Genomic DNA, 24,964 nt, shown 5'->3' on the forward strand with positions numbered 1-24,964 from the left:
GCTCAGGCAAAAGAAGCCCCCTGACAACTTCTCGGAGTGGAGGGTGGATAATTGAAATGGGCAACATCTGAACATCCATTATGTCTAACTTTACTCTAATGCTGGGAAGCAGCTCCAACTGCCACAAATAGAAGGAAATTGGATCTTTTCATTTGGTCATCGTGTCAGTGGAAACGGACACCTGTGCTTCCCCTGTGTGTGTGTGTGTGTGTGTGTGTGTGTGTGTGTGTGTGTGTGTGTGTGTGTGTGTGTGTGTGTGTGTGTGTGTGAGTTTGCTACTACAGGTTACCATGTTACTGAGATAACCAGGTTACTGCTCCCTTATGGTCTTTCCCTGTGAATAGTAAATGTGGGGAAGACCACAAACAGTCTTCAGGCTAAAGTTTTTATTTTAAAAGTGGTCTCTTTTTTTATTTCAACTGTGTATTATTAGGGCAAAAAGTGGGCTAATATGATGTGAGAGAATGATTGGAGTATAAAGGGCCATTATGTTTGTATTCCTTGGCCTTTTGGAGATTATTTTGTAAACATTAGGCATTTCTTGTCAAGCATGTGTAGTTTTCCATTGTGCAAACTCCAAGCAAAGTTTTGTGAATCAACAATTAACAGCTTCTGATCAGAGAGCTCTGAGATTTGATATTAGGATTGTATTCATTGGGCCCCAAATGGAAGAAAACGGATGGAAACAGGGATTATCTAAATTTATCCAATAAGAAACACTTTATTTTCTTATTTTTATTTTCTGTTGCTAAACATTTTGCTACGTTTTGCAATGGTGTGGATGAGTGAATATGACCCAGTTTGGCACCTTGACAACAGCCTTATGTCGAGCAGGGAGTATTTGCAGCAGCAGTCAGGGACCCTTATGAAATAGTAGTGGCCTGGTAGAACTATAAACTGAGTAGTTTGTAATTAGCCCGTCGTTTATCTGTCTAATCAAATATCATTAACAGGACCTATGCTGTGCCAGCAGGGGGTTGCTGTGGTGGTGGTGCTGCTGCAATGACACACACGCGCGCACGCTTAACGAGAGCGACTCGGAGGACGGTTGGATTGGATTGTGTTTCTGCATCTTTGTGTTACACCCCATCGAGCTAGTAGACCACTCAGGTAAGCACCGAATAAGATCTCCCTCTCCCTCCACCTCCGTTCTCGACGGCATGAATGATAGATTAAGCAGCTGGGCCGCAGTCTCCCGAGGATGGGTCAGTGCGATCACGGCGTGGAGGAGCAGAGCACGCAGGTATACAGCACCACCATACCCTGTGGTAGATCTTTACTTAATGGGTAGCGGCTACAGAGGAGAGAGAGGACTGTACCGTAAATACACCATTTCTTCAGAATTGGATTTTTGCCAACTAACTGTCAGCACACATGTGACATAACTCTGGTCCAGAGAGGGTGAAGAATTTACATCCAACCTGGATGTCATCATCCCGTTCCTGAGTTTGACTGAGAACTTACCCACACAGATTTGGAGAATGCAGGTATGCTTCAAATGTACTGTATGTGTACCATTTTGTCTTTTCACAGATGGGATGTTAACTTTTCATAAGGTCTACTGTAAAACATTCCTTGCTGCTCCTTGGCCCCTAAGAGCGTTAACTAGTTGAAATGCTTTAAAGTCGAAAGTTTGATTCATGCTAAAAGATAAAATAACCAATATCATCCCTTTGGGTGCTCACTGCCTGACCGTGTTAGATTTAGAGGGGGGGGGAGGGGGCATAGAGGCCCAGCCAGTGGAACATAGATAGATAAAGTGCTTACGACAGGGATGGAGGCCCACTCTTTGTTAGTGGGGCGTAACAGGATCGTGTGGGTCAGGCAAAGAGATTGGCTTCCATACCGTGGGGCGGAATAGAAGAAGGGAGGGAGGCAGATTCATTCCATCCTTAGAAGACGGATATGTTTTCCTCATGGTCCTGTACATTAGGGTACGCAATGGAAATCGTTTGAAAATGTTTTGCAACAGAAAACAAACATGAGTGTTTTGTAGTCCCTCCCTGTTTCATTCCATTTTCTTCCATTTGGTGCCTAATGTTTATATGACCTATTTTTCACTGGGTCTTGCTAGTTTGTTTTCCCCTCCTGCAGTTCTCTCACGGGGACGAGATGAGGTCAACATTGTCTCAGGTGACGTTGTTTGACACTCTAGACCGAGACGAAGGGGCATCTCTTAATTCATTCATTTACATTTTAATTGGGCGGGCTGCAGCTAGCCTAGCGCTTAGAGCATCGGGCCAGTAACTGCTAAGGTCGCTGGTTCGAAATACCTGAGCCGACAAGGTGAAATATCCGGCGATGTGCCCTTCATCAAGGCCCTTAAGCTCCAGGGGCGTCGCACTACTATGGCTGACCCTGATAAAACAACACGTTTCACTTCACCTATCCAGTGCATATGACAAAATAAAACATCATCATTTTTAAAAGGCAATTATTGGTCCCCTGATCTGACAATGAGTCACTTTTATCAGTCTATAAATTCTGTATAGCCTAGATGGAGAGACACATGGAAAATACATATGTCCATTGAATTATGTTACACTGTGTTGAGTCTGTCTCCGATACAGTTCCCTCACAGATCCAGTGTCTTGTGCACAGTTATTGGTTTACTGTGACCACTCTCCAAATACAGGAATTGTCCATCAAGGTAGTTGTATTAACAGTAATATTTACCCGTTGTCCATATGATCTGTTATGGAGCTGTACGGTAGACTCCCAAATCCCCCCTGTCTCTGAGCGTTGCACATCATCTGTTTGCACTGCCTTGAGAGATGCTTGTTCCCATGAAGGAATGGGGTGTCACAAATACCCCACACAGCCAACACCACTACCATCATATTAGTAGATTGATTTTGACATCTCAAATGGGGTGCCTTCAATGATATTGTTCACCTGTCTCATTGGCTTAAAGTGGGGGGGGGAATGCTGAGAGGGGGTTGGTGAGAGACACGGGGTGAGGGTTATTGTTAAGAAGAGGGGGTGGGATTGGGGGGTGGGTTAATGGGGGGGTAGGGGGGGTGCTCTCATCCGACTAGCCCCCCTCCATCCATCCATGAGGCCCCATGTGAGGAGGGTAATGAAGTCCAAATTGCAGCACAGGATTGCTTGGAACAAGCCCCTATTGTCCGCCCTCAGGGCACACTAAATGAGTGTCACAGCAAACAGCGGGACACAGACCGTTACTGCACTATTTAGTCTGCCCCGTTGTCTCAAGACGGCCCCATTTCAGAGGGCTCTCAGATCAGACAAATACTGCCCCTCTCCCTCATTCCCTCCCTCCTTTGCCCTCACCCTTCCTCTGTCCAACCGAACCCCCTTCTCATCCAAACATAGGGCAAATCTTCTCTATTGTGTTTTGACTGGCCAGCATGAAATTGATTGTGACATTAAATGTTTTCTAATGAATAATTACTGAATGGATATGCTGGGGGACTATATGTAATGGATTGTAGACTGCATTTTAAAAACCTTATTTTTGTCTCTGCTCCATGGTATTTACAGGACAAAAACACTTGGCCTTTCTCAGAAGTAATGAGGGCTATGGAATAGGAAAGGGTACTTGGGGGTGGGGGACTAAGGGCTTTGTGTCAATTACATCCAATGGATTATCTTTTTAAAATGTTTAAATGAGAGTTGAGAATCAAAGGATTTCTGCCTTCCAAAGAAGGAGAAAAAAACCAACCAACAAAAGCTGGGAAAAAACCTTTGGACCAAGTGTTGGTGTTGAGAATGCAAAACAGATTGGTGGAATTTTTCCCACTCTGCTTTCTTAAATGTGCCGCTGTTTTGTCGTTCCCCTGTTCCATTTGCACATGGTGAGGGTGGTGTGGTGGTTTACGGGCCGCTGGCCGACGCCTCCGTACTATGTGCTCTGTAGCAGTCATTAGCTTCTGTCTGTAGACTACCATTGCACAATCAGAGGGCTCTGCTTCAAAGCCCCATGAGACCCACAGAGCCCTCGTTTCAATAGAGCTAACAGCTAACTTTAGCTTTTTCTGCGGATTTCACACCTCCGCTGGGTAACCAAGGACCCCTCTGCAACTTGACTTAAATATACAATATGGAGGTGTAATTGCTAATTGTTTACATTAAATGTTGGCTGCATGGTTATACAGTACACATGATATACATATGATATAATATTAATCAATTTCCTATCTCATGAAAGCACACAAATCCTTAGTTTTAGGCAAACAATATCTGATTTTGCTCATGGATTGGAGAGGTGTGCCTCGTTCTGTCCAATTAATTTATGGACAATATTAAAGTTTTGTATCGCATCTTATATTCATCCTTCTTATCCATCCACTTTTGTTTGGATGCCTGTAAAAAAATCACGTAGAACTACATAAAAACATCCATAAAATGCATTCATAAGCAGTATAATAATACATTTATGAAACGCTTATCTTCTTCATTCTTCCAGTCCTTATGTAGGTACCCTTCAAATCAAATGTTATTTCCATGTGCTTGCCTGCAGGGGTGTGCCCGGGGTCAGCTGGACATGGAGGGGGCTCTGACCGCACGGGACCGCGTGGGGATCCAGGACTTTGTCCTGCTGGACGCCCACACAAGCGAGACTGCTTTCCTAGACAACCTGAAGAAACGCTTCAGTGAGAACCTAATCTATGTGAGTTTGGTCGACTTAGTACCAACATTTAAAAACATACATAGCATGATGTATAATGACACCACTTGCAGACCCTGTTTGTTGCAATAGTTGAAGGAAAGATATATTATAAGTAACATTCTGGGAAACATTTAGAGAATGTACAGCTATCAACTTACAGATATTAACCACAGTTATTAACCAGGTTTTTCTTCACATGAAGACCTATATAGGCACTCTGCTAGTGTCTGTGAACCCCTACAAAGAGTTGGATATCTACAGTAAAAAACAGATGGATATATACATGGGCGTCAACTTTTTTGAGCTTCCACCGCATATGTGAGTGTCATATAATTAGCACGCCAATGTGTGTGTGTGTGTGTGTGTTTTTGCATGTCTGTTTGCAAATCTTTTTGATTGTCAGTTGTGAGAGGATATGTCATACCACAGGATAAGCCCATACATGGTATACTGGTCATTCTACAGAAGTGGTACAAATTGGGGGTTGAATTTCTTCTCCAAATGTGTATCCTGTATCTTTCAACATATGTCAGGTAGACATATACATTGGGGCAAAAAAGTTTTTAGTCAGCCACCAATTGTGCAAGTTCTCCCACTTAAGAAGTTGAGAGAGGCCTATAATTTTAATCATATGTACACTTCAACTATGACAGACAAAATTATGAAAGAAAATCCAGAAAATCACATTGTAGGATTTTTAATGAATTTATTTGCAAATTATGGTGGAAAATAAGTATTTGGTCACCTACAAACAAGCAAAATTTCTGGCTCTCACAGACCTGTAACTTCTTCTTTAAGAGGCTCCTCTGTCCTCCACTCGTTACCTGTATTAATGGCACCTGTTTGAACTTGTTATCAGTATAAAAGACACCTGTCCACAACCTCAAACAGTCACACTCCAAACTCCACTATGGCCAAGACCAAAGAGCTGTCAAAGGACACCAGAAACAAAATTGTAGACCTGCACCAGGCTGGGAAGACTGAATCTGCAATAGGTAAGCAGCTTGGTTTGAAGAAATCAACTGTGGGAGCAATTATTAGGAAATGAAAGACATACAAGACCACTGATAATCTCCCTCGATCTGGGGCTCCACATAAGATCTCACCCCGTGGAGTCAAAATGATCACAAGAACGGTGAGCAAAAATCCCAGAACCAGTACATGTCCAGGCCCGTCTGAAGTTTGCTAGAGAGCATTTGGATGATCCAGAAGAAGATTGGGAGAATGTCATATGGTCAGATGAAACCATAATATAACTTTTTGGTAAAAACTCAATTCGTCGTGTTTGGAGGACAAAGAATGCTGAGTTGCATCCAAAGAACACCATACCTACTGTGAAGCATGGGGGTGGAAACATCATGCTTTGGGGCTGTTTTTCTTTGGGGCTGTTTTTCATGTGTGTTTCGGTAGTGACATTAAAAGGTGGGACTGCATTTTTTATGTTTAAAAATGAACAAAACGACTTATTAGATCAGTATGTTTCAATGTAATTAAATAACAACTCCATATGTTCTACTGAAGTAAAAGTGTTAATGCAAATTTTAAATCGTTAATAGCTTTATCGTCAAACATGAAGTTTAGGAGCAAGGGATTAGAACAACCTCAACTCAATTGAAATACGTGTATAAACAATGACTTTGCACTATATTAATTTAATAATATGTTTATTATTGCCTTGGATTGAATTAGAATGTATTGTCATGTAAATAAATGTCTGACATTTGGAGACTTAACTGTTTTGGTAAATCGTTTTTTTTTTTGTTGAGGGGGTGGGATTGCAATTTGCACCACTTCTGTAGAATCATCCATATACAACATGTATACAGTGTTTATACGGCTGTCTGACAAAATACCATAGGTGGGTCCAGACCTAAAGCATGGGAGCAGCATATACCATCATTATCATCATTGCATCGTTGAAGAAATTTGAAATCTGGAATGTGAATATACATTTCACTTGACACACTATATTTCTGTAGTTTTGCCCTGGCAGACAATGCCTACCACACCATGCTGGCTGAGGCCAACAACCACTTCATCCTCATCTCTGGGGAGAGTGGCGCTGGCAAGACAGAGGCTTCCAAAAAGATCCTGCAGTACTACGCTGTGAGCTGCCCCAGTACCACCCTACTGGACAATGTCAGGGACCGGATGCTGTTGTCCAACCCTGTGCTGGAGGTCTGATCGGACAGTTCCTGTCATTCACTGTTATCACACATCTGGTCAGATCTTGTCCCAGATCTGTTTGTGTTGTCTCGCCATTGTGCTGTGCTATAGTCATTGCCATCATGACTATATTGTACAAACAGATCTGGGACCAGGCTATCACACACCATGGATCACATAGTTTATTTTGGGGTGGCAGGTAGCCTAGTAGTTAGAGCGTTGGACTTGTAACCGAAAGGTTGCAAGATCAAATCCCTGAGCTGACAAGGCAAAAATCTGCCGTTCTGCCTCTGAACAAGGCAGTTAACCCACTGGGCCGTCATTGAAAATAATTATTTGTTCTTAACTGACTTGCCTAATAAAATAAAGGTTAAGAAAACATTGTAGTTAACCTCTTAGTGACTAACACCTTTGTTCTTCCTCCACAGGCTTTCGGCAACTCCAAAACACTGAAGAATGACAACTCTAGCCGCTTCGGGAAGTACATGGATATCCAGTTTGACATCCAGGTAAGGATGGATGGGTTTATGTTCTTAAAGTAAGCAGAAGGCATACCAGGGTATTGTTTCTTTCAAATATTTTTGCTGCGCTTCATGGCGCATTGGAGAAAAATTGCATTCCCCACCCACCTGGCACTTCAGATAAGCAGTTTGTTGAGGCTAATTGGATCATTAATCATTGTCACATGTCTGGCACTCTCAGGGGGATGCCGTGGGGGGGCACATCCTGGGCTACCTGCTGGAGAAGTCCAGAGTGGTCCATCAGAACCACGGAGAGAGGAACTTCCACATCTTCTACCAGCTGGTGAAGGGAGGAGAGGAGGACCTGCTGCATCAACTAGGCCTCGAGAGCAACTGCCAGCACTACAGCTACCTGGTGCAAGTATGGGCTACCACTGTGGTCAACTGATGTGCTAGCTCGGACTAGGCTAACTGGTGCATGCTTGGGCAACCACTGTAGTCCGCTGACGGGCTAGCTAGAGCTAGGCCAACTGGTGGGAGCCATGCATGGGTGCCACTGTAATGTTGACTCCCTCTCTCAAAAAGGGCGAGTGTGCCAACGTGGCCTCAATCAATGACAAGAATGACTGGAAGACAGTGAGAAACGCCCTGTCCGTCATCGACTTTGACGAGAGAGACATACAAGTGAGTTGCTGTCACACTGCTTGTGGAAACAGCTTTTGTGATGACATTCATTCAATTGCTTATTGTGCTATACTGTGCCCTACTACGCTGTACATCATTTTTGCTTTACTACTACTCTGGCCACCACCTCAAACCTAACCCTAACCCTAACCCTAACCCTAACCCTAACCCTAACCCGCATTTCTCCATTCTCCACAGGACCTGTTAGGGGTCATCGCAAGCGTCCTCCACTTAGGGAACGTGCAGTTTGAGCCTGACAGCAAAGGCTACGCCACGTTGAACAACAGCGCTGAGCTCCTCTGGGTGTCAACAGTAAGCCTTGTTAGTCCTTAGACACTCCACAACAACACCATGCCAATGCCTTGCTGGTCCTTAGACACTCCACAACACCATGCCAATGCCTTGCTAGTCCTTAGACACTCCACAACAACACCATGCCAATGCCTTGTTAGTCCTTAGACACTCCACAACAACACCATGGCAATGCCTTGCTAGTCCTTAGACACTCCACAACAACACCATGCCAATGCCTTGCTGGTCCTTAGACACTCCACAACACCATGCCAATGCCTTGCTAGTCCTTAGACACTCCACAACAACACCATGCCAATGCCTTGCTGGTCCTTAGACACTCCACAACAACACCATGTCAATGCCTTGCTATTCCTTAGACACTCCACAACAACACCATGCCAATGCCTTGCTAGTCCTTAGACACTCCACAACAACACCATGCCAATGCCTTGCTATTCCTTAGACACTCCACAACAACACCATGCCAATGCCTTGCTATTCCTTAGACACTCCACAACAACACCATGCCAATGCCTTGCTATTCCTTAGACACTCCACAACAACACCATGCCAATGCCTTGCTGGTCCTTAGACACTCCACAACACCATGCCAATGCCTTGCTAGTCCTTAGACACTCCACAACAACACCATGCCAATGCCTTGCTAGTCCTTAGACACTCCACAACAACACCATGCCAATGCCTTGTTAGTCCTTAGACACTCCACAACAACACCATGCCAATGCCTTGCTATTCCTTAGACACTCCACAACAACACCATGCCAATGCCTTGTTAGTCCTTAGACACTCCACAACAACACCATGCCAATGCCTTGCTGGTCCTTAGACACTCCACAACAACACCATGCCAATGCCTTGCTGGTCCTTAGACACTCCACAACAACACCATGCCAATGCCTTGTTAGTCCTTAGACACTCCACAACAACACCATGCCAATGCCTTGTTAGTCCTTAGACACTCCACAACAACACCATGCCAATGCCTTGCTGGTCCTTAGACACTCCACAACAACACCATGCCAATGCCTTGCTAGTCCTTAGACACTCCACAACAACACCATGCCAATGCCTTGTTAGTCCTTAGACACTCCACAACAACACCATGCCAATGCCTTGTTGGTCCTTAGACACTCCACAACACCATGCCAATGCCTTGCTAGTCCTTAGACACTCCACAACAACACCATGCCAATGCCTTGCTAGTCCTTAGACACTCCACAACAACACAATGCCAATGCCTTGTTAGTCCTTAGACACTCCACAACAACACCATGCCAATGCCTTGTTAGTCCTTAGACACTCCACAACAACACCATGCCAATGCCTTGCTGGTCCTTAGACACTCCACAACACCATGCCAATGCCTTGTTAGTCCTTAGACACTCCACAACAACACCATGCCAATGCCTTGCTGGTCCTTAGACACTCCACAACACCATGCCAATGCCTTGCTAGTCCTTAGACACTCCACAACAACACCATGCCAATGCCTTGCTGGTCCTTAGACACTCCACAACACCATGCCAATGCCTTGCTAGTCCTTAGACACTCCACAACAACACCATGCCAATGCCTTGCTAGTCCTTAGACACTCCACAACAACACCATGTCAATGCCTTGTTAGTCCTTAGACACTCCCCAACAACACCATGCCAATGCCTTGCTAGTCCTTAGACACTCCACAACAACACCATGCCAATGCCTTGCTGGTCCTTAGACACTCCACAACACCATGCCAATGCCTTGTTAGTCCTTAGACACTCCAAAACAACACCATGCCAATGCCTTGCTGGTCCTTAGACACTCCACAACACCATGCCAATGCCTTGCTAGTCCTTAGACACTCCACAACAACACCATGCCAATGCCTTGCTGGTCCTTAGACACTCCACAACACCATGCCAATGCCTTGCTAGTCCTTAGACACTCCACAACAACACCATGCCAATGCCTTGTTAGTCCTTAGACACTCCACAACAACACCATGCCAATGCCTTGCTAGTCCTTAGACACTCCACAACAACACCATGCCAATGCCTTGCTAGTCCTTAGACACTCCACAACAACACCATGTCAATGCCTTGTTAGTCCTTAGACACTCCACAACAACACCATGCCAATGCCTTGCTAGTCCTTAGACACTCCACAACAACACCATGCCAATGCCTTGCTGGTCCTTAGACACTCCACAACAACACCATGCCAATGCCTTGTTAGTCCTTAGACACTCCACAACAACACCATGCCAATGCCTTGTTAGTCCTTAGACACTCCACAACAACACCATGCCAATGCCTTGCTGGTCCTTAGACACTCCACAACAACACCATGCCAATGCCTTGTTAGTCCTTAGACACTCCACAACAACACCATGCCAATGCCTTGCTATTCCTTAGACACTCCACAACAACACCATGCCAATGCCTTGCTAGTCCTTAGACACTCCACAACAACACCATGCCAATGCCTTGCTAGTCCTTACGACACTCCACAACAATGCTTTGCAGACCACGGTCCCTGTACTTTGCTGACTTTGTGTTGTGTGTGATCATCTGTAGTTGCTGGGCGTCAATGTTCAAGTGCTGCAGGAGGGGCTGACATCCAGGAAGATTGAGGCCAAAACAGATGAGGTGAGAAGGAGAAGAGGGGTGGTGAATGACTAAATGAATGAATGAATGAATGAATGTCGAGAGAGAAGGCAGGGACTACACTCACTAATAATGGGCATTTCTAACTTAACTCACTCGTCAGGTCAGGTAGTTGTTAATGTGTGCCTTCTTTTTCATCAACATCCAGGTGCTCAGCCCGTTCACAGTGGACCATGCCATCTATGCCAGAGATGCCCTCGCCAAAGCCATTTATGGACGCACCTTCACCTGGCTGGTCAATAAAATCAACGACTCCATGGAAAATAAGGTTAGCAGATACAGTAAGTGAAAAGTACATGTCAAGATAAAACAGGAGCATTGGTGATCCGTGTGAATGACCACAGTTTCCTGAAATCTTTTCGACAGGACTCTTCAAGGAAGACAGTAATTGGTCTCCTAGACATTTATGGCTTTGAAGTTTTCTATGTCAACAGGTAGGTGGACCTAAGTTGTGCAGTACATTGTAGAAAACTATTGGGCTACATTTTAAAGTGCACTTCAATTGAAATATGTTGTCTGTCAATTCCAGTTTTGAACAGTTCTGTATAAATTACTGCAACGAGAAACTGCAGCAGCTTTTTATCCAGCTGACCTTAAAGTCGGAGCAGGAGGAGTACGAAGCAGAGAATATTGGGGTAAACGTCATTTATTCTTTTGGGTTCTATTTGGTTCTGTTTAGTCAATACATGTAATATGGAATTTTTACCTCGTCAAAGTATTACTTTGGCATTATAGGTATTGTTGAATCCTGGAATGCCTTCCCACTGGGAACAAACTGATTAAAACAATGTTGTTTCAACATAATTTGTCAACGTATTGTGACGTGGAATCTACGAGGAAAATACATAGGATTTTTTTTTAAGTCATCAACCTGCTGCAGTTTCAACTGTTGTTTTGAAGGTGAAATTTCACCCACAGGATTATGTCATCGAGATAACCAATTTTCAACACAGACAAACTTTGCATAAAATATGTTGAATTTGTACATTTAAAACAATGTCAGATCTTCAACGTAATATCCACTATAAGAAAACAAACTATACTGAGCAGCAACTCCTACTTGGGAATTGATCTGTCTTTGGTCTCCCATCCAGGGCTTTAACCAAGTCTCCACTTAATAGATTCACTGTTGTTATATAAGACATTCTAAAGGATAGGTTTAACAGAGCAAATGAAAGATAACCATATTTCAATGATATATCATCAATGATGCAAATTTAGGCCTATATAGCATTTGTGAAGTAATCCACAGCTATTGTTTCAATTCAACCCAGGACTCAACTAAAACTAGACAATACATATAGGCCAAGGGTTTCAAGCTTTGGTTGATATCAAATGGAATTCAACAAGTTAATTCAAAAACGACAGTGGCTTCAGAAAGTATTCACACCCCTTGACTTTTTCCACATTTTGCTGTGTTACAAATCGGGATTAAAATGGAACAAATTCAAAAAGAAATTCTCAACATTCTAAATAAAAAACTGTAATGTCAAAGTGGAAGGAACTCCAGTGTGTATTTGGCCTTGAGTTTTAGGTTATTGTCCTGCTAAAGACGAATTTGTCTCCCAGTGTCTGTTGGAAAGCAGACTGAACCAGGTTTTCCTCTAGGACTTTGCCTGTGCTTCGCTCTATTCCATTTATTTTTATCAACAACAAAAACTCCCTAGTACTTGCCTATGACAAGCGTATCCATAACATGATGCAGCCACCACTGCTTGAAAATATGAAGAGGGGTACTCAGTGTTGTACTTGGTTTGCCCAAAATAGCACGTTTGTACCGACAAAACTGTGGTTATATGTAGAAACCAGACAACAAAGTTTACAGTAAGCCTCAAAAATCTCTAAATCTATATATCCCCAAGCAACTGTTATGTACAACTGCGAACCAATCAGTTGGTAAAACAGAGCGGTGACACGAATCCAAACAACTTCTACAATTTGTTATTACAAAAGTGGATTTGCTCGAAAAGAATGTAGAGGCGATCGTGTCACACGCACAACAAGGCATTTGAATGAATGAGCAAGATAACAAAATTAGTCTTTTGGAAACAAAGTTGCAAACATTAGAAAATGAATTGGACCAGCAATAAAATAGAATTAGACGAAACAGCATGAGAATATTGTCCTTACCGGAAATTGAGGAAAAAGGTGACCGTACCAGCTATGTGGTCAAACTGATATCAGAGGAACTTCACATGGCTATATCACCAGAAGATCTGGAACGATGCCACAGGATCGGCATGAAACAAAATGACGCTAAATACCCAAGCATGGTAACCTTCAAACTGTGGAACTATCAAACCAAAATTAACATTCTGAGGTCACAGGGGGGAAGGAGATCAAAATCCACGGTTGGTCCATTCGATTCGGCCAGGCTGCTAAGCTGAAAGAGAGACGCAAGGAATACATTCCAATCAGACAGTTACTGTAGGAAAAGGGGATCGAGCCTCAGCTCTGTTCCCAGCAGTGCAGTGGGTATGGAAGGGAACGCAAAGGATGGAATTCACAAGCGCCAATGAAGCCCTAGTTACAAGAAACCTTCCCAGTTGAAGGAGGAGAGCCCCCTTCTCCGAGAAGTGGACGAAGTAGGAAAAAACAATGAGTGCACTAGGCTACATACAGGGATGCCTAAGACCATCTTATTGTACATTGAGACCATATCCTTTCCCTCTCCCCCCAATACAATCTACAGTAGTGGCCAAAAGTTTTGAGAATGACACAAATATTAATTTTCACAAAGTCTGCTGCCTCAGTATGTATGATGGCAATTTGCATATACTCCAGAATGTTATGACGAGTGATCAGATGAATTGCAATTAATTGCAAAGTCCCTCTTTGCCATGCAAATGAACTGAATCCCCCCCAAAACATTTCCACTGCATTTCAGCCCTGCCACAAAAGGACCAGCTGACATCATGTCAGTGATTCTCTCGTTAACACAGGTGTGAGTGTTGACGAGGACAAGGCTGGAGATCACTCTGTCATGCTGATTGAGTTAAAAAAATAGACTGGAAGCTTCAAAAGGAGGGTGGTGCTTGGAATCATTGTTCTTCCTCTGTCAATCATGGTTAACTGCAAGGAAACACGTGCCGTCATCATTGTTTTGCACAAAAAGGGCTTCACAGGCAAGGATATTGCTGCCAGTGAGGTTGTACCTAAATCAACGATTTATCGGATCATCAAGAACTTCAAGGAGAGTGGTTCAGTTGTTGTGAAGAAGGCTTCAGGGCGCCCAAGAAAGTCCAGCAAGCGCCAAGGCCGTCTCCTAAAGTTGATTCAGCTGCGGGATCGGGGCACCACCAGTACAGAGCTTGCTCAGGAATGGCAGCAGGCAGGTGTGAGTGCATCTGCACACACAGTGAGGCGAAGACTTTTGGAGGATGGCCTGGGGTCATGAAGGGCAGCAAAGAAGCCACTTCTCTCCAGGAAAAACATCAGGGACAGACTGATATTCTGCAAAAGATACAGGGATTGGACTGCTGAGGACTGGTGTAAAGTCATTTTCAATGATGAATCCCCTTTCCGATTGTTTGGGGCATCCGGAAAAAAGCTTGTCCGGAGAAGACAAGGTGAGCGCTACCATCAGTCCTGTGTCATGCCAACAATAAAGCATCCTGAGACCATTCATGTGTGGTGTTGCTTCTCAGCCAATGGAGTGGACTCACTCACAATTTTGCCTAAGAACACAGCCATGAATAAAGAATGGTACCAACACATCCTCCGAGAGCAACATCTCCCAACCATCCAGAAACAGTTTGGTGACGAACAATGCCTTTTCCAGCCATAAGGCAAAAGTCATAACTAAGTGGCACGGGGAACAAAACATCGATATTTTGGGTCCATGGCCAGGAAACTCCCGAGACCTTAATCCCATTGAGAACTTGTGGCCAATCCTCAAGAGGCGGGTGGAGAAACAAAAGCATGGCTTGGGTGGGAAAGGATGGAAGGTTGGGACAAGCTTGGCTTGGGTGGGTAAGGATAGGAGGTTGGGACAAGCATGCCTTGGGTGGGGTAAAGGGGCCAGAAAACAGGAAGAGTGAGGTGGAGAGGGATGGGTTTGGCTTGGGAGAGAGAGAAAGAAGGATTTAACAATACTACAATGTACATTTATTTAAAAAAAATTGCAAACCTGATGTAAAATGAATAAGATGAATATGAATAAGAGTTCTGGACAGATTAGGAGATGTTGAGAAATTATTATTCCTTGTTTGTCTTTATAGCTCAGTTGGTGGTTGTTGGTGAGAGTGGAGCGGGGCTCTGTCCGAGGGAGGCCTGATTCACGCAGTCTCCTCTGAACAGTTGATGTTGAGATGTGTCTGTTACTTGAACTCTGTGAAGCATTTATTTGGGCTGCAATCTGAGGTACAGTTAACTCTAATGAACGTATCCTCTGCAGCAGAAGTAACTCTGGGTCTTCCTTTCCTGTGGCGGTCCTCATGAGAGCCAGTTTCATCATAGCGCTTGATGGTTTTTGTGACTGTACTTGAAGAAACTTTCAAAGTTCTTGACATTTTCTGGATTGACTGACCTTCATGTCTTAAAGTAATGATGGACTGTCGTTTCTCTTTGATTATTTGAGCTGTTCTTGCCATAATATGGACTTTGTCTTTTAACAAATAGGGCTATCTTCTGTATACCCACCCCTACCTTGTCACAACACAACTGATTGGCTCAAAAGCATTAAGAAGGAAATAAATTCCACAAATTAACTTTTAACAAGGAACACCTGTTAATTGAAAGCGTTCCAGGTAACTACCTCATTAAGCTGTTTGAGAGAATGCCAAGAGTGTGCAAAGCTATCATCAAGGCAAAGGGTGGCTAGTTTGAAGAATCTCAAATCTATTTTGATATGTTTTACACTTTTTTGGTTACTACATGATTCCATATGTGTTATTTAATCGTTTTGATGTCTTCACTATTATTCTACAATGTAGAATAGTCAAAATAAAGAAAAACCCTCGAATGAGTAGGTGTGTCCAAACATTTGACTGGTACTGTATGTACAACGACATAATCCACAAACGTTTGGTACAGAGGAGTTGGATCTTAAAAGCCCTAAAAAGGCATAGTGCCTCAAACTACAAAGAAGTACGTTGCATTATGTTTTTGTACGTTTTCTGTTAAGTGTCCACTCAGCCCTCATGCTCACATGCTTTATGTATGTAATGTATACAATAACTATGTATTCATACTGTGACTCTCCCATATCATGGAATACCCACCGCCCTCATATGACATGTCTGCCAAAAAGTTTTATCTGGTTCTTTGATTTGATTTTATACAGGACCAACAATTTATTGCATGGAATTTGCACGGGCTCCAAAAAAAGAGAGAAGCCTATTGTTCTTGAACACGTAAAAATAGGTTGTCAGAAGATGTGGTTTTCCTGCAAATGTTACATTTAAAAAAAAGGAGGAATTTAAAATTTAAAGAGGAGCTGGGTTGGAGAGGCCTATGCTGCCACCTACTGTAGCAACAGCAGAGGTGTAGGCATCCTGATAAATAAGAATACATCCTTTTCCCGTATATCCCAGTACACGGACCAAGAAGGCCATTTTTCTAACATTGAATTGTACCTTATATGGTGAAAACTACACATTGATTCCATTGTATATCCCACCAGGGGCAAATCTTTTTTTTGTTGTTGATAGAATTCAAGCTATATTAGATCAAATCCAGACAGTAACTATTATTTTAGAAGGTGATCTAAAGCATAATGTACATTCGATAAGATTGGCAGACATAGAAATAAAAAAGGCACATTCAAGGGACCTCCAAAGAGGCTGAAAAATTATATCGCTACAAATAATTTACAGGACACCCGGAGATTACTATTCTCAGCTACGAAAGACTAATCCTATTTTTCTCAAAGTAAGAAAAGCTATTCAAGAATTTACTACATTTCTATTTCCAAAAATGCTCTCAACAACATTCCATGATATAGTGATATTGGATCATTCCATACGCTTTAAAATGAAGGCCAGGAAGGGTAATGCAACCCCTGGGCCAGACTACACTCAATCATAGGACCTACTGAAGAGATGAGTCTTCAGTAAAGACATAAAGGTCGAGACAGAGTTTGCGTCTCTCACATAGATAGGCAGACCATTCCATAAAAATGGAGCTCTATAGAAGATAACAAGCTAGCTAGCTAACAAGACGAACTAGCTAGCTAGCTTGCTCGCTCACAAGACTAACTAGCTAGCTCGCTCATAAGACTAGCCAACTGCGTTGTTGCTTGCATGAGATTGGCTGTTGTCTTGGGGGTGGCACACAGCCTGTTAGGCATCATTCAGGATTTAAATGCCCCATGAGGGCTTAGATGCTCCACAAGCTTTTAACTCAAGATAAGTGACATTTAGCTTGCTAACATTCTAACTTATAAACTGATAATGAACTCCAAACACAAATGAAAGCATGGTGTTAGCATGAAATGTACCATCGCTTAGCGTAGCAATCAATAAAAACGTATGCGCTGATCCATTGTGGGCTCTGCCGCTTCAGCCATAGTATTATTGTCAATCCATCATCAATACGTCCACACTCCTATTCATAGTTTATTTTGTGATCTTCCCAAAACAACTTTTTTTATGTCACGATCATGAGATAAATAAGTTGTGATCTCGACATAATGAAGGAAATTTATTTATTTATTAATATAATTCTGTATGTTACATTGTTATTACACTGTAATAAGGACCCCTGAAAATGAAGTGTTACCGAACCTTGTTGTGCTTTTAAATGTTTGAAAGCGCAGTGATAAAAAAGTTTGGTGACAACCTAACCAAAAATTTGACATTGATTTTCCATAGGAATTTGGTCATTTTTTAGATGGTTGAAAGCATAGTGATAACACATTGGGAATTCAACAAACTTTCGGCTGTCTTTCTGATGTTGTAATCTTATTGATCACGTAACAACCAAATATTACCCAATTGTCAATGCTGAAATGACCCAGTGGGTTGTGGATGTTTCTGTTGAGTTTGACTCAGGTAGTATTTCCCTCACTTACCCATGTTTTCCTATCACCTATTTCCTTTCCTCTTCAGTGGGAGCCTGTCCAGTTCTTCAACAACAAGATTATCTGTGACCTAGTGGAGGAGAAACACAGGGGCATCATCTCAGTGCTGGTGAGGACACACAAACAGCACCCTATTCCCTATCTAATTGCACTTCATTTGATCAGGGCTCTGGGCAAAAGAAGTGCACTACATACGGAATAGGGTGCCATTTTGGACACCCATAAGACTGAACCCATACAGTAACATGAAGCATCCTATTGGTTTTGGAAAGGACATAGGCTGAAATGGCGAGCGGTGATAATCTTGTTGCTTTCTTAGGATGAAGAGTGCCTGAGGCCTGGAGAGGCCACTGACCTCACGTTTCTGGAGAGGCTTGAGGAAAAATTAGACAGTCACCCTCATTTCGTCACGTGAGTGTAGCTACCTCCCCTCCCTCCCGGCCCCCCACTCCTGCAAACGTACATATTGACCACGCACAACCCTTCTCAAGGATATACAATGGTGTAACTTTATCACTTAAATCAACCTCCCTTATCACTTAAGCCCAAAGCCTTAAACATTTTGCTGATAGATCTATTATTGTCCCACCCTGTGAGTCGACACAATGAGCTAAGGCTCTGTCCTTACATTCCTCTCACTCTTCATCCCTCTCTCCATCCCATTGACTGCAGGCACAAGCTGGCTGACAAGAAGACACGTAAGACGCTGGAGAGGGGCAACTTTCGCCTTCTGCATTACGCCGGGGAGGTCACCTACTGTGTTGTGGGTAAGGGAAACCATGGTGTCAGGCCCAGTGGGGGCGTTACTCTGCTCCTCAATGTCCCTACATGTCCTACTACTAGATCTCACTGCCACTATCACGTGTCCCTTCTCATTCAGGACACTCTCTCACATGTTGTTATTGTTTTTATTTGTGTCATCCCAGGGTTCCTCAGCAAAAACAATGACCTGTTATACAGAAACATCAAAGATGTGAGTCTGCAGGTTTCTACTCATGTATTATGTGAGACGAGGAAGGGACTCTTCAATTGGTTCCTTAATTATTTACTCTCCTGTAGACTTATTGTAAATAATAGAGGAGGAGGGGAATGCAGTGAATTTGGCCAATGGGTCTTGGGTATACACTTGATGGGTGGTGTGTGTGTGTGTGTGTGTGTTTATCCCAAAGAGATCCTATTAAATTACTAGAGGGGCAATGTCATAAACCCTCGAAGTTCCAGAATGGGGGGAGAATGGCAGCCATATTGGTCAGGGAGAAATCCAAACTAGTCTAATTGGAATAAATGGCAGGAGAGGCATTATCCTGATTTTACTTATGCAGGAAAATGAAAGTAAGGCATGTGATATGTCAAAAATTGTGTAATATAATTATTGTCAATCTAAAATATTGTAATATAATTATAAATACAGTTTATATGGGTATTATACAAATGTACTGTATAAATAGCCTCTATGTATATATGTAAACACACCATAAATTACTACATTTGTGCTTTTATATGATACAATATTAGTACTTGTTGCATTTACAACTTGTAGAAGTCCTATCATCAACTGATTTCAGCTGAGGATTGACTGCATTGTTCGAATGGAATGTTGTCATATTGGCAGTTAATAAAAACAAATGTATGGAATCATTCTTCTAAAACTGGCTAGCTAACATACAGTGCCGATCAATTCTTCAAATTCTTTATTTGACACAATATCTTATCATAGCACTGGCACCTCCTTGACCAAAAAGGCTGACCTTTATCCAATCATCAGGTTCATGTCCATTCTGTTATTTTAATTCCTAATTCTATTGTTTAACCCCCCCCCCCCTTTCCCTACTCACAGGTGATGCGGCAATCTAAAAATACCATAGTCAGAGAGTGCTTTGCATCAAAGGAGTCGGATGGCAGGCGGCGACCAGAGACGGTGACAGCTCACCAAGATTTTCTCCCACCTCTTTCCCATCTGTCCCCCTGAAGTCACGATTACATTGTTTCTTTCCTTGTACATTGCCTCAATAGTATAACATATTAAATATAGCATGGCTGTATGGGGACGTACCGTTTTCAGAATTACCAATAACTGAGAAAAGCAATGTGCTCTGTGTTTAAATTAGATTATTCATTGTCCCCTTGAAACAACACTAAATTGTAAAAGCAGTCTGCTAGAACTGACACTGATTCCAGGCCTGTTTCTTTGTAGGTTGCTAGCCAGTTTAAGAGCAGTCTGCTGGGACTGACAGACATCCTCATGTCTAAGGAGCCCTGGTATGTGCGCTGCCTCAAATCTAACGAGTCCCAACAGCCAGGTGAGAGACCCTCTGACCTCCACCACGTGCACCACATCTTCACCAGCTGGTGGCACTTCCAAACTGCAAAACGGCAACCTGCCAACTGTGTTTATGAAGCAATTTCTCCTCCTTTCTTTCTCTTTTGCCCTCTGTCTTTCCCTCCTTTTGTGTGCGCACACGCACAACAGGGCAGTTTGACGACGTGCTGGTTCGGCACCAAGTGAAGTACCTGGGGCTGATGGAACACCTTAGGGTCAGACGGGCAGGTTTTGCATACCGATGCCGCTATGACGTTTTTCTGCAGAGGTAGGACAATAGAACTTATTACGTAGAGGGAGGAATTTCAGCCTATGATTTTGCCTTCACATGAGCTGTTGATATTAGGGGCCTGGTCAAAAAATTGCATCCACCTCCCAAACGTAAAAAATATTTTCACATGACCCTGCTCTTGTACAGTAAAATAAATTGCACACCCCCCCTCATAGAATGAACTCAAAATAAGTCAGATGTTCAACATTGTGATGCCATATTTATAATTATATATATATATATATATATATGCAACAAATCTTCCACCAACAGATTTGTGTCAATGCAGCACACAACTATAAAGCATACTGACTTCGGCAACTTCAATATCACGGTTTGCGTTAACACCACAATAAATAGACTATGTCAATCTTGACCAACAGAAAATACATCCCTCCCTACCCAGTATTGAATGTCATTGAACGTTTGTGTTTTGTAACAGATGTCTCTTTCCATTCATCAAATGGCCGCTGCACAGTTTAGATTGATTGAATGGTTGGTTATATGTCAGTAAAACAAAAAATTGTTGTGGAAATTACCACCAGGGATACCTGAAGTCAATTGTAACAAGTGCGCTGAGAGTCGGGAAGCAAGTACAGGGAGCGAGCGTTTTAATAAATAAACAAAACCATAAACACAACAATAAACAACGCAAAACAGAAACAACGCATCGACATGAAACAGAGTCAACTCTAGGCATACTGATGGTTTTGTCACAAAAAATGTTGCGTAAGTATAGCGAATATTCCCACTCTGCTATTAGCATGTGCGTTCTAGTCAACTGCTCGCAGATACAGTGCGGGTTAGCCTACTAAATGATGTGATTATTATGGACAAAAATTATTTTTGTTTATCAAACGGCAGCCAAACATCAATCATCAGCCGCGTCCTCAGAGAATGCGCAGACCAGATGGCTCGAGTGTTTCCGGACATATTCAATCTCTCCCTATCCCAGTCTGTTGCCCCCACTTGCTTCAAGATGTCCACCATTTTCCTGTACCGAAGAAAGCAAAAGGTAACTGAACTAAATGACTACCGACCCAAAGCACTCACTTCTGTCATCATTAAGTGCTTTGAGAGGCTAGTTAAAGAGTATATCAACTCCACCTTACCCGACACCCTAGCACCACTGCAATTTGCATACCGCCTCAAAAGATCCACGGATGATGCAATCGCCATTGCACTGCCCTATCCCATCTGGACAAGAGGAATACTTATGTAAGAATGCTGTTCATTGACTACAGCTCGGCCTTCAACAACATAGTACCCTCCAAGCTCATCATTAAGCTCGGGGACCTGGGTCTGAACCCCGCCCTGTGCAACTGTGTCCTGGACTTCCTGACAGGCCGCTCCCAGGTGGTGAAGGTAGACAACAACACCAATGGCGCATGCTCAGCCCTCTCCTGTACTCCCTGTTTACCCATGACTGCGTGGCCACGCATACCCGAGCCACAGACCGCCATCATCCAGAAGGCTAGGTCAGTACAGGTGCATCAAAGCTGGGCCCGAGAGACTGAAAAACAGCTTCTATCTCAAGGCCATCAGACTGTTAAATAGCCATCACTACCCGGCCTCCACCCAGCACCCTGCCATGAACTTAGTCACTGTCTCTAGACGGCTACCACCCAAGGTTACTCATCCGTGCACCTTAGAGGCTGCTGCCCTATGTACATAGACATGGGACACAGGTCACTTTAATAATGGAACACTGGTCACTTTAATAATGTTTACATACTGTTTTACCCATTTCATATGTATATACTGTATTCTAGTCAAGTCCATCCTATTCAACCATTGCTGTACATGTACTATTCTACACATGTATTCTTCAGATATACTATATATTCTATCCACATGATGGCCATAATGTCTATACATCCCATCACATTTACATGTATATACTGTGTGTGTATGTATATATATATATACTCCGGACTCCGACATTGCTCGTCCTAATATTTCTAAATTTCTTCTATAACATGCGTATGTGACCAATACAATTTGATTTGATTGGATTTTATTCATGTCGCCTGAACCCTTGATATTTATTGAAAGGAACATAAAGCTCATCACCGTGCACTTTCACCACCTTGTGAAGTTCATCATAACTTAATTAATCTGTATCCTAAAAAACTGCATGCTTTCCCATGATGTCGTGACATGTTTTATCTACATGTACACTCTTAGACAAAGGTTTCCAAAAGGGTTATTCAGATGTCCCTATAGGAGAACCCTTTTTGATTCCTGAGAGAACCCTTTCTGATTTCACGTAGAACCCTTTTGGGTTCCATGGAGAAACCTCTGTGGAAAGGGTCCTACATGGAACTCAAAATGGTTCTAGCTGGAACCAAAAAGGGTTCTTCAAAAGGTTTCTCCTATGAGGACAGCCGAAGAACCCTTTTAGGTTCAAGATAGCACTTTTTTTTCTAAGAGTGTACTCTACTCGCATAAAAATGTTGGATGGAACCTGGTTAATGTGAAGCCATTTTGAGGATGCTGGAATTATATTTTGGACAAACGCGTGCATGCCTATGGGAGACTTTTGAAGTAGCCTAATCCCTTATCAGATTAAAACATTGTGAATGTTCGTACCACATATAAAAGGTAATACATTTTAAAAGTTAAATTATACTGTAAATATTTAGGCTGTATTAAAGCGTTAGGCCATTCCCCGTGCACCTAGAACCTATGTTTCCACGTTATTATAGGACGACATGGGAGACTGATGATCTGCAACAGACAGCGCATCAGTATCAGAATTAAAAATACAGCGACTGGCCTGCTACTGTCTTTCTAAACCTTATAAACTGCCGAGAGGAGATCCACAACTGATCCAAATGGAATGAAACATTGAAATCAATGCCGTTGCCAAGTTATATTTTCACTGCAGCCTAGTGTATCATTTTGTACACTTGAAAACAGTAATACAATTATTCATTGCATTGTGGTGTTGTTGGCTAGTCTAGCTAGGATAATTGTATTGTCCCTAAACAAGATCTACAGGGGAGCTTTCTGATCTGCGTGTCTCATGTCTTCACTGTTCTTTCATGCACAATAATGCAGCTGGCCTTTACACTGTCTATCAGCTATTCCTATTTGTTATTGTGGATTCACATTGAAAACTGATGCTGCTTTGAATGCTTTTATATGTGGTATGATTGCTAGTTAGCCTATTGCATATCTTGACAAACGATCCACCTACAACTACATATGTCACTATGACAGTTAGACTGGAAGACTATTACTGATCTGAGGCACAGTATAAGTTAGTGTGTAGAAAAGTGTAGTGCATAAGGGACATACCAAAACACATTGATATGGTGGAGGCACATGCAAGCAGATAAGGAAATGTGACTATGTGTAAGAAGTTATAAACCAAAAATGATATGGTAAAACCTGCTAAAGACTGAAAAAAAATGCACTACCCTCCCCTGTGCCCAATAAAAAACACAACACTCCCCAAAGTAAAAAAAAAATTGACAACCATCCCCTATTTTTTAAATGTCTACCTGTCCATTATTATTAATTTTTTATTGTGTCCCCTTGGGGAAATTTGTCTTGTGTCTCAACACAAACAAGCACAGGTATTACATGCAGTACAACATACTGTAGAGCATTAGGCCTACTCCATCTAGGTCTAGGACAATCAGGTGATGTGTGATCCACCTCCAGATACAAGCCCCTATGCCCAGCCACCTGGCCCTATTGGAGAGGAGTGGCTGCAGAAGGAGTGGAAGTGCTGGTGCAGCACCTAGGTTACCTGCCAGATGAGTACAAAATGGGCAGGTGAGAGCAGCTAACCAGTGCGGGCAACTCATTTCTCCTTGACTAAATTGGTTCATACAGAACTCTGTTACCTTTCCATTTCACTTTAGAACCAAGATATTTATCCGCCACCCCAGGACACTTTTTGCTACAGAGGATGCCTTTGAGGTCTGCAAACATGATCTTGGTAAGGACAGGAAAACTAAGATAAATCAAGAGGTTTTATTTATTTGCATAGAGATTTTAATATTACTCATTGATATTACAGCATCAAGGATTCAGGCCCAGTACAAGGCATACTGGCAAAAAGGACAATTCAGAAGACAGAAAGAAGCCGGTAAGTGACTGCTAGGCTACATGGTGTGGTCCTCTGTAGCCATTGTTGGGGAAGCTACTCTAAAAATATAGTTTACCAAGCTACCAATTCCTTCACACTAGAAGACATTAAGCTACACTAAAGCTACCCTTAAAGGGCAAGTCCGCCACTTTTCAACCTCATTTTCATCATCTCCAGCACCAAACCAGTGTCTACATATGTGAAAACAGTACATTTCTATGATCTGTGGTAAAAAAAAAATATAAGAAGAAATTAAAATTTAAAAAACAGGGATTTTCAAAAGCTGCAAGAGTTTCTAGCCAAAGGGAGGGTCTTTTCTTGCTCCTCACATCACTGCGAATCT

General features: G+C 42.6%; 1 protein-coding gene across 5 annotated transcripts in view; it reads left to right on the forward strand.

Moving 5' to 3' along the window:
- Positions 1-781: 781 nt before the first annotated feature.
- Positions 782-24,964, forward strand: part of LOC110535759 (unconventional myosin-Ih) — a 47,178-nt gene continuing 22,995 nt past the window's right edge. For 2 of the 5 annotated variants that reach the window (XR_005034639.1, XR_005034640.1), the window contains exons 1-21: positions 4,182-4,633; positions 4,836-4,951; positions 6,613-6,811; positions 7,228-7,308; positions 7,502-7,681; positions 7,846-7,944; positions 8,143-8,256; positions 10,818-10,889; positions 11,056-11,175; positions 11,274-11,341; positions 11,437-11,542; positions 17,957-18,037; positions 18,248-18,339; positions 18,601-18,695; positions 18,855-18,901; positions 19,766-19,846; positions 20,123-20,228; positions 20,399-20,516; positions 24,192-24,305; positions 24,395-24,471; positions 24,553-24,621. Coding sequence is in view for 3 of the 5 variants with exons in the window: in XM_021620998.2 (XP_021476673.1) it covers positions 4,400-4,633; positions 4,836-4,951; positions 6,613-6,811; positions 7,228-7,308; positions 7,502-7,681; positions 7,846-7,944; positions 8,143-8,256; positions 10,818-10,889; positions 11,056-11,175; positions 11,274-11,341; positions 11,437-11,542; positions 17,957-18,037; positions 18,248-18,339; positions 18,601-18,695; positions 18,855-18,901; positions 19,766-19,846; positions 20,123-20,228; positions 20,399-20,516; positions 24,192-24,305; positions 24,395-24,471; positions 24,553-24,621 (2,269 nt within the window). In the remaining 2 variants the exon portion in view is untranslated. Of the gene's footprint in view, positions 1,488-4,181; positions 4,634-4,835; positions 4,952-6,612; positions 6,812-7,227; positions 7,309-7,501; positions 7,682-7,845; positions 7,945-8,142; positions 8,257-10,817; positions 10,890-11,055; positions 11,176-11,273; positions 11,342-11,436; positions 11,543-17,956; positions 18,038-18,247; positions 18,340-18,600; positions 18,696-18,854; positions 18,902-19,765; positions 19,847-20,122; positions 20,229-20,398; positions 20,517-24,191; positions 24,306-24,394; positions 24,472-24,552; positions 24,622-24,964 lie in introns of those variants that run through there. The other 3 variants (XM_036935551.1, XM_021620998.2, XM_036935552.1) reach the window with 3 other exon arrangements.

This window comes from Oncorhynchus mykiss, chromosome 11 (genome assembly GCF_013265735.2).
Source record: "Oncorhynchus mykiss isolate Arlee chromosome 11, USDA_OmykA_1.1, whole genome shotgun sequence".
NCBI lineage: Eukaryota > Metazoa > Chordata > Actinopteri > Salmoniformes > Salmonidae > Oncorhynchus > Oncorhynchus mykiss.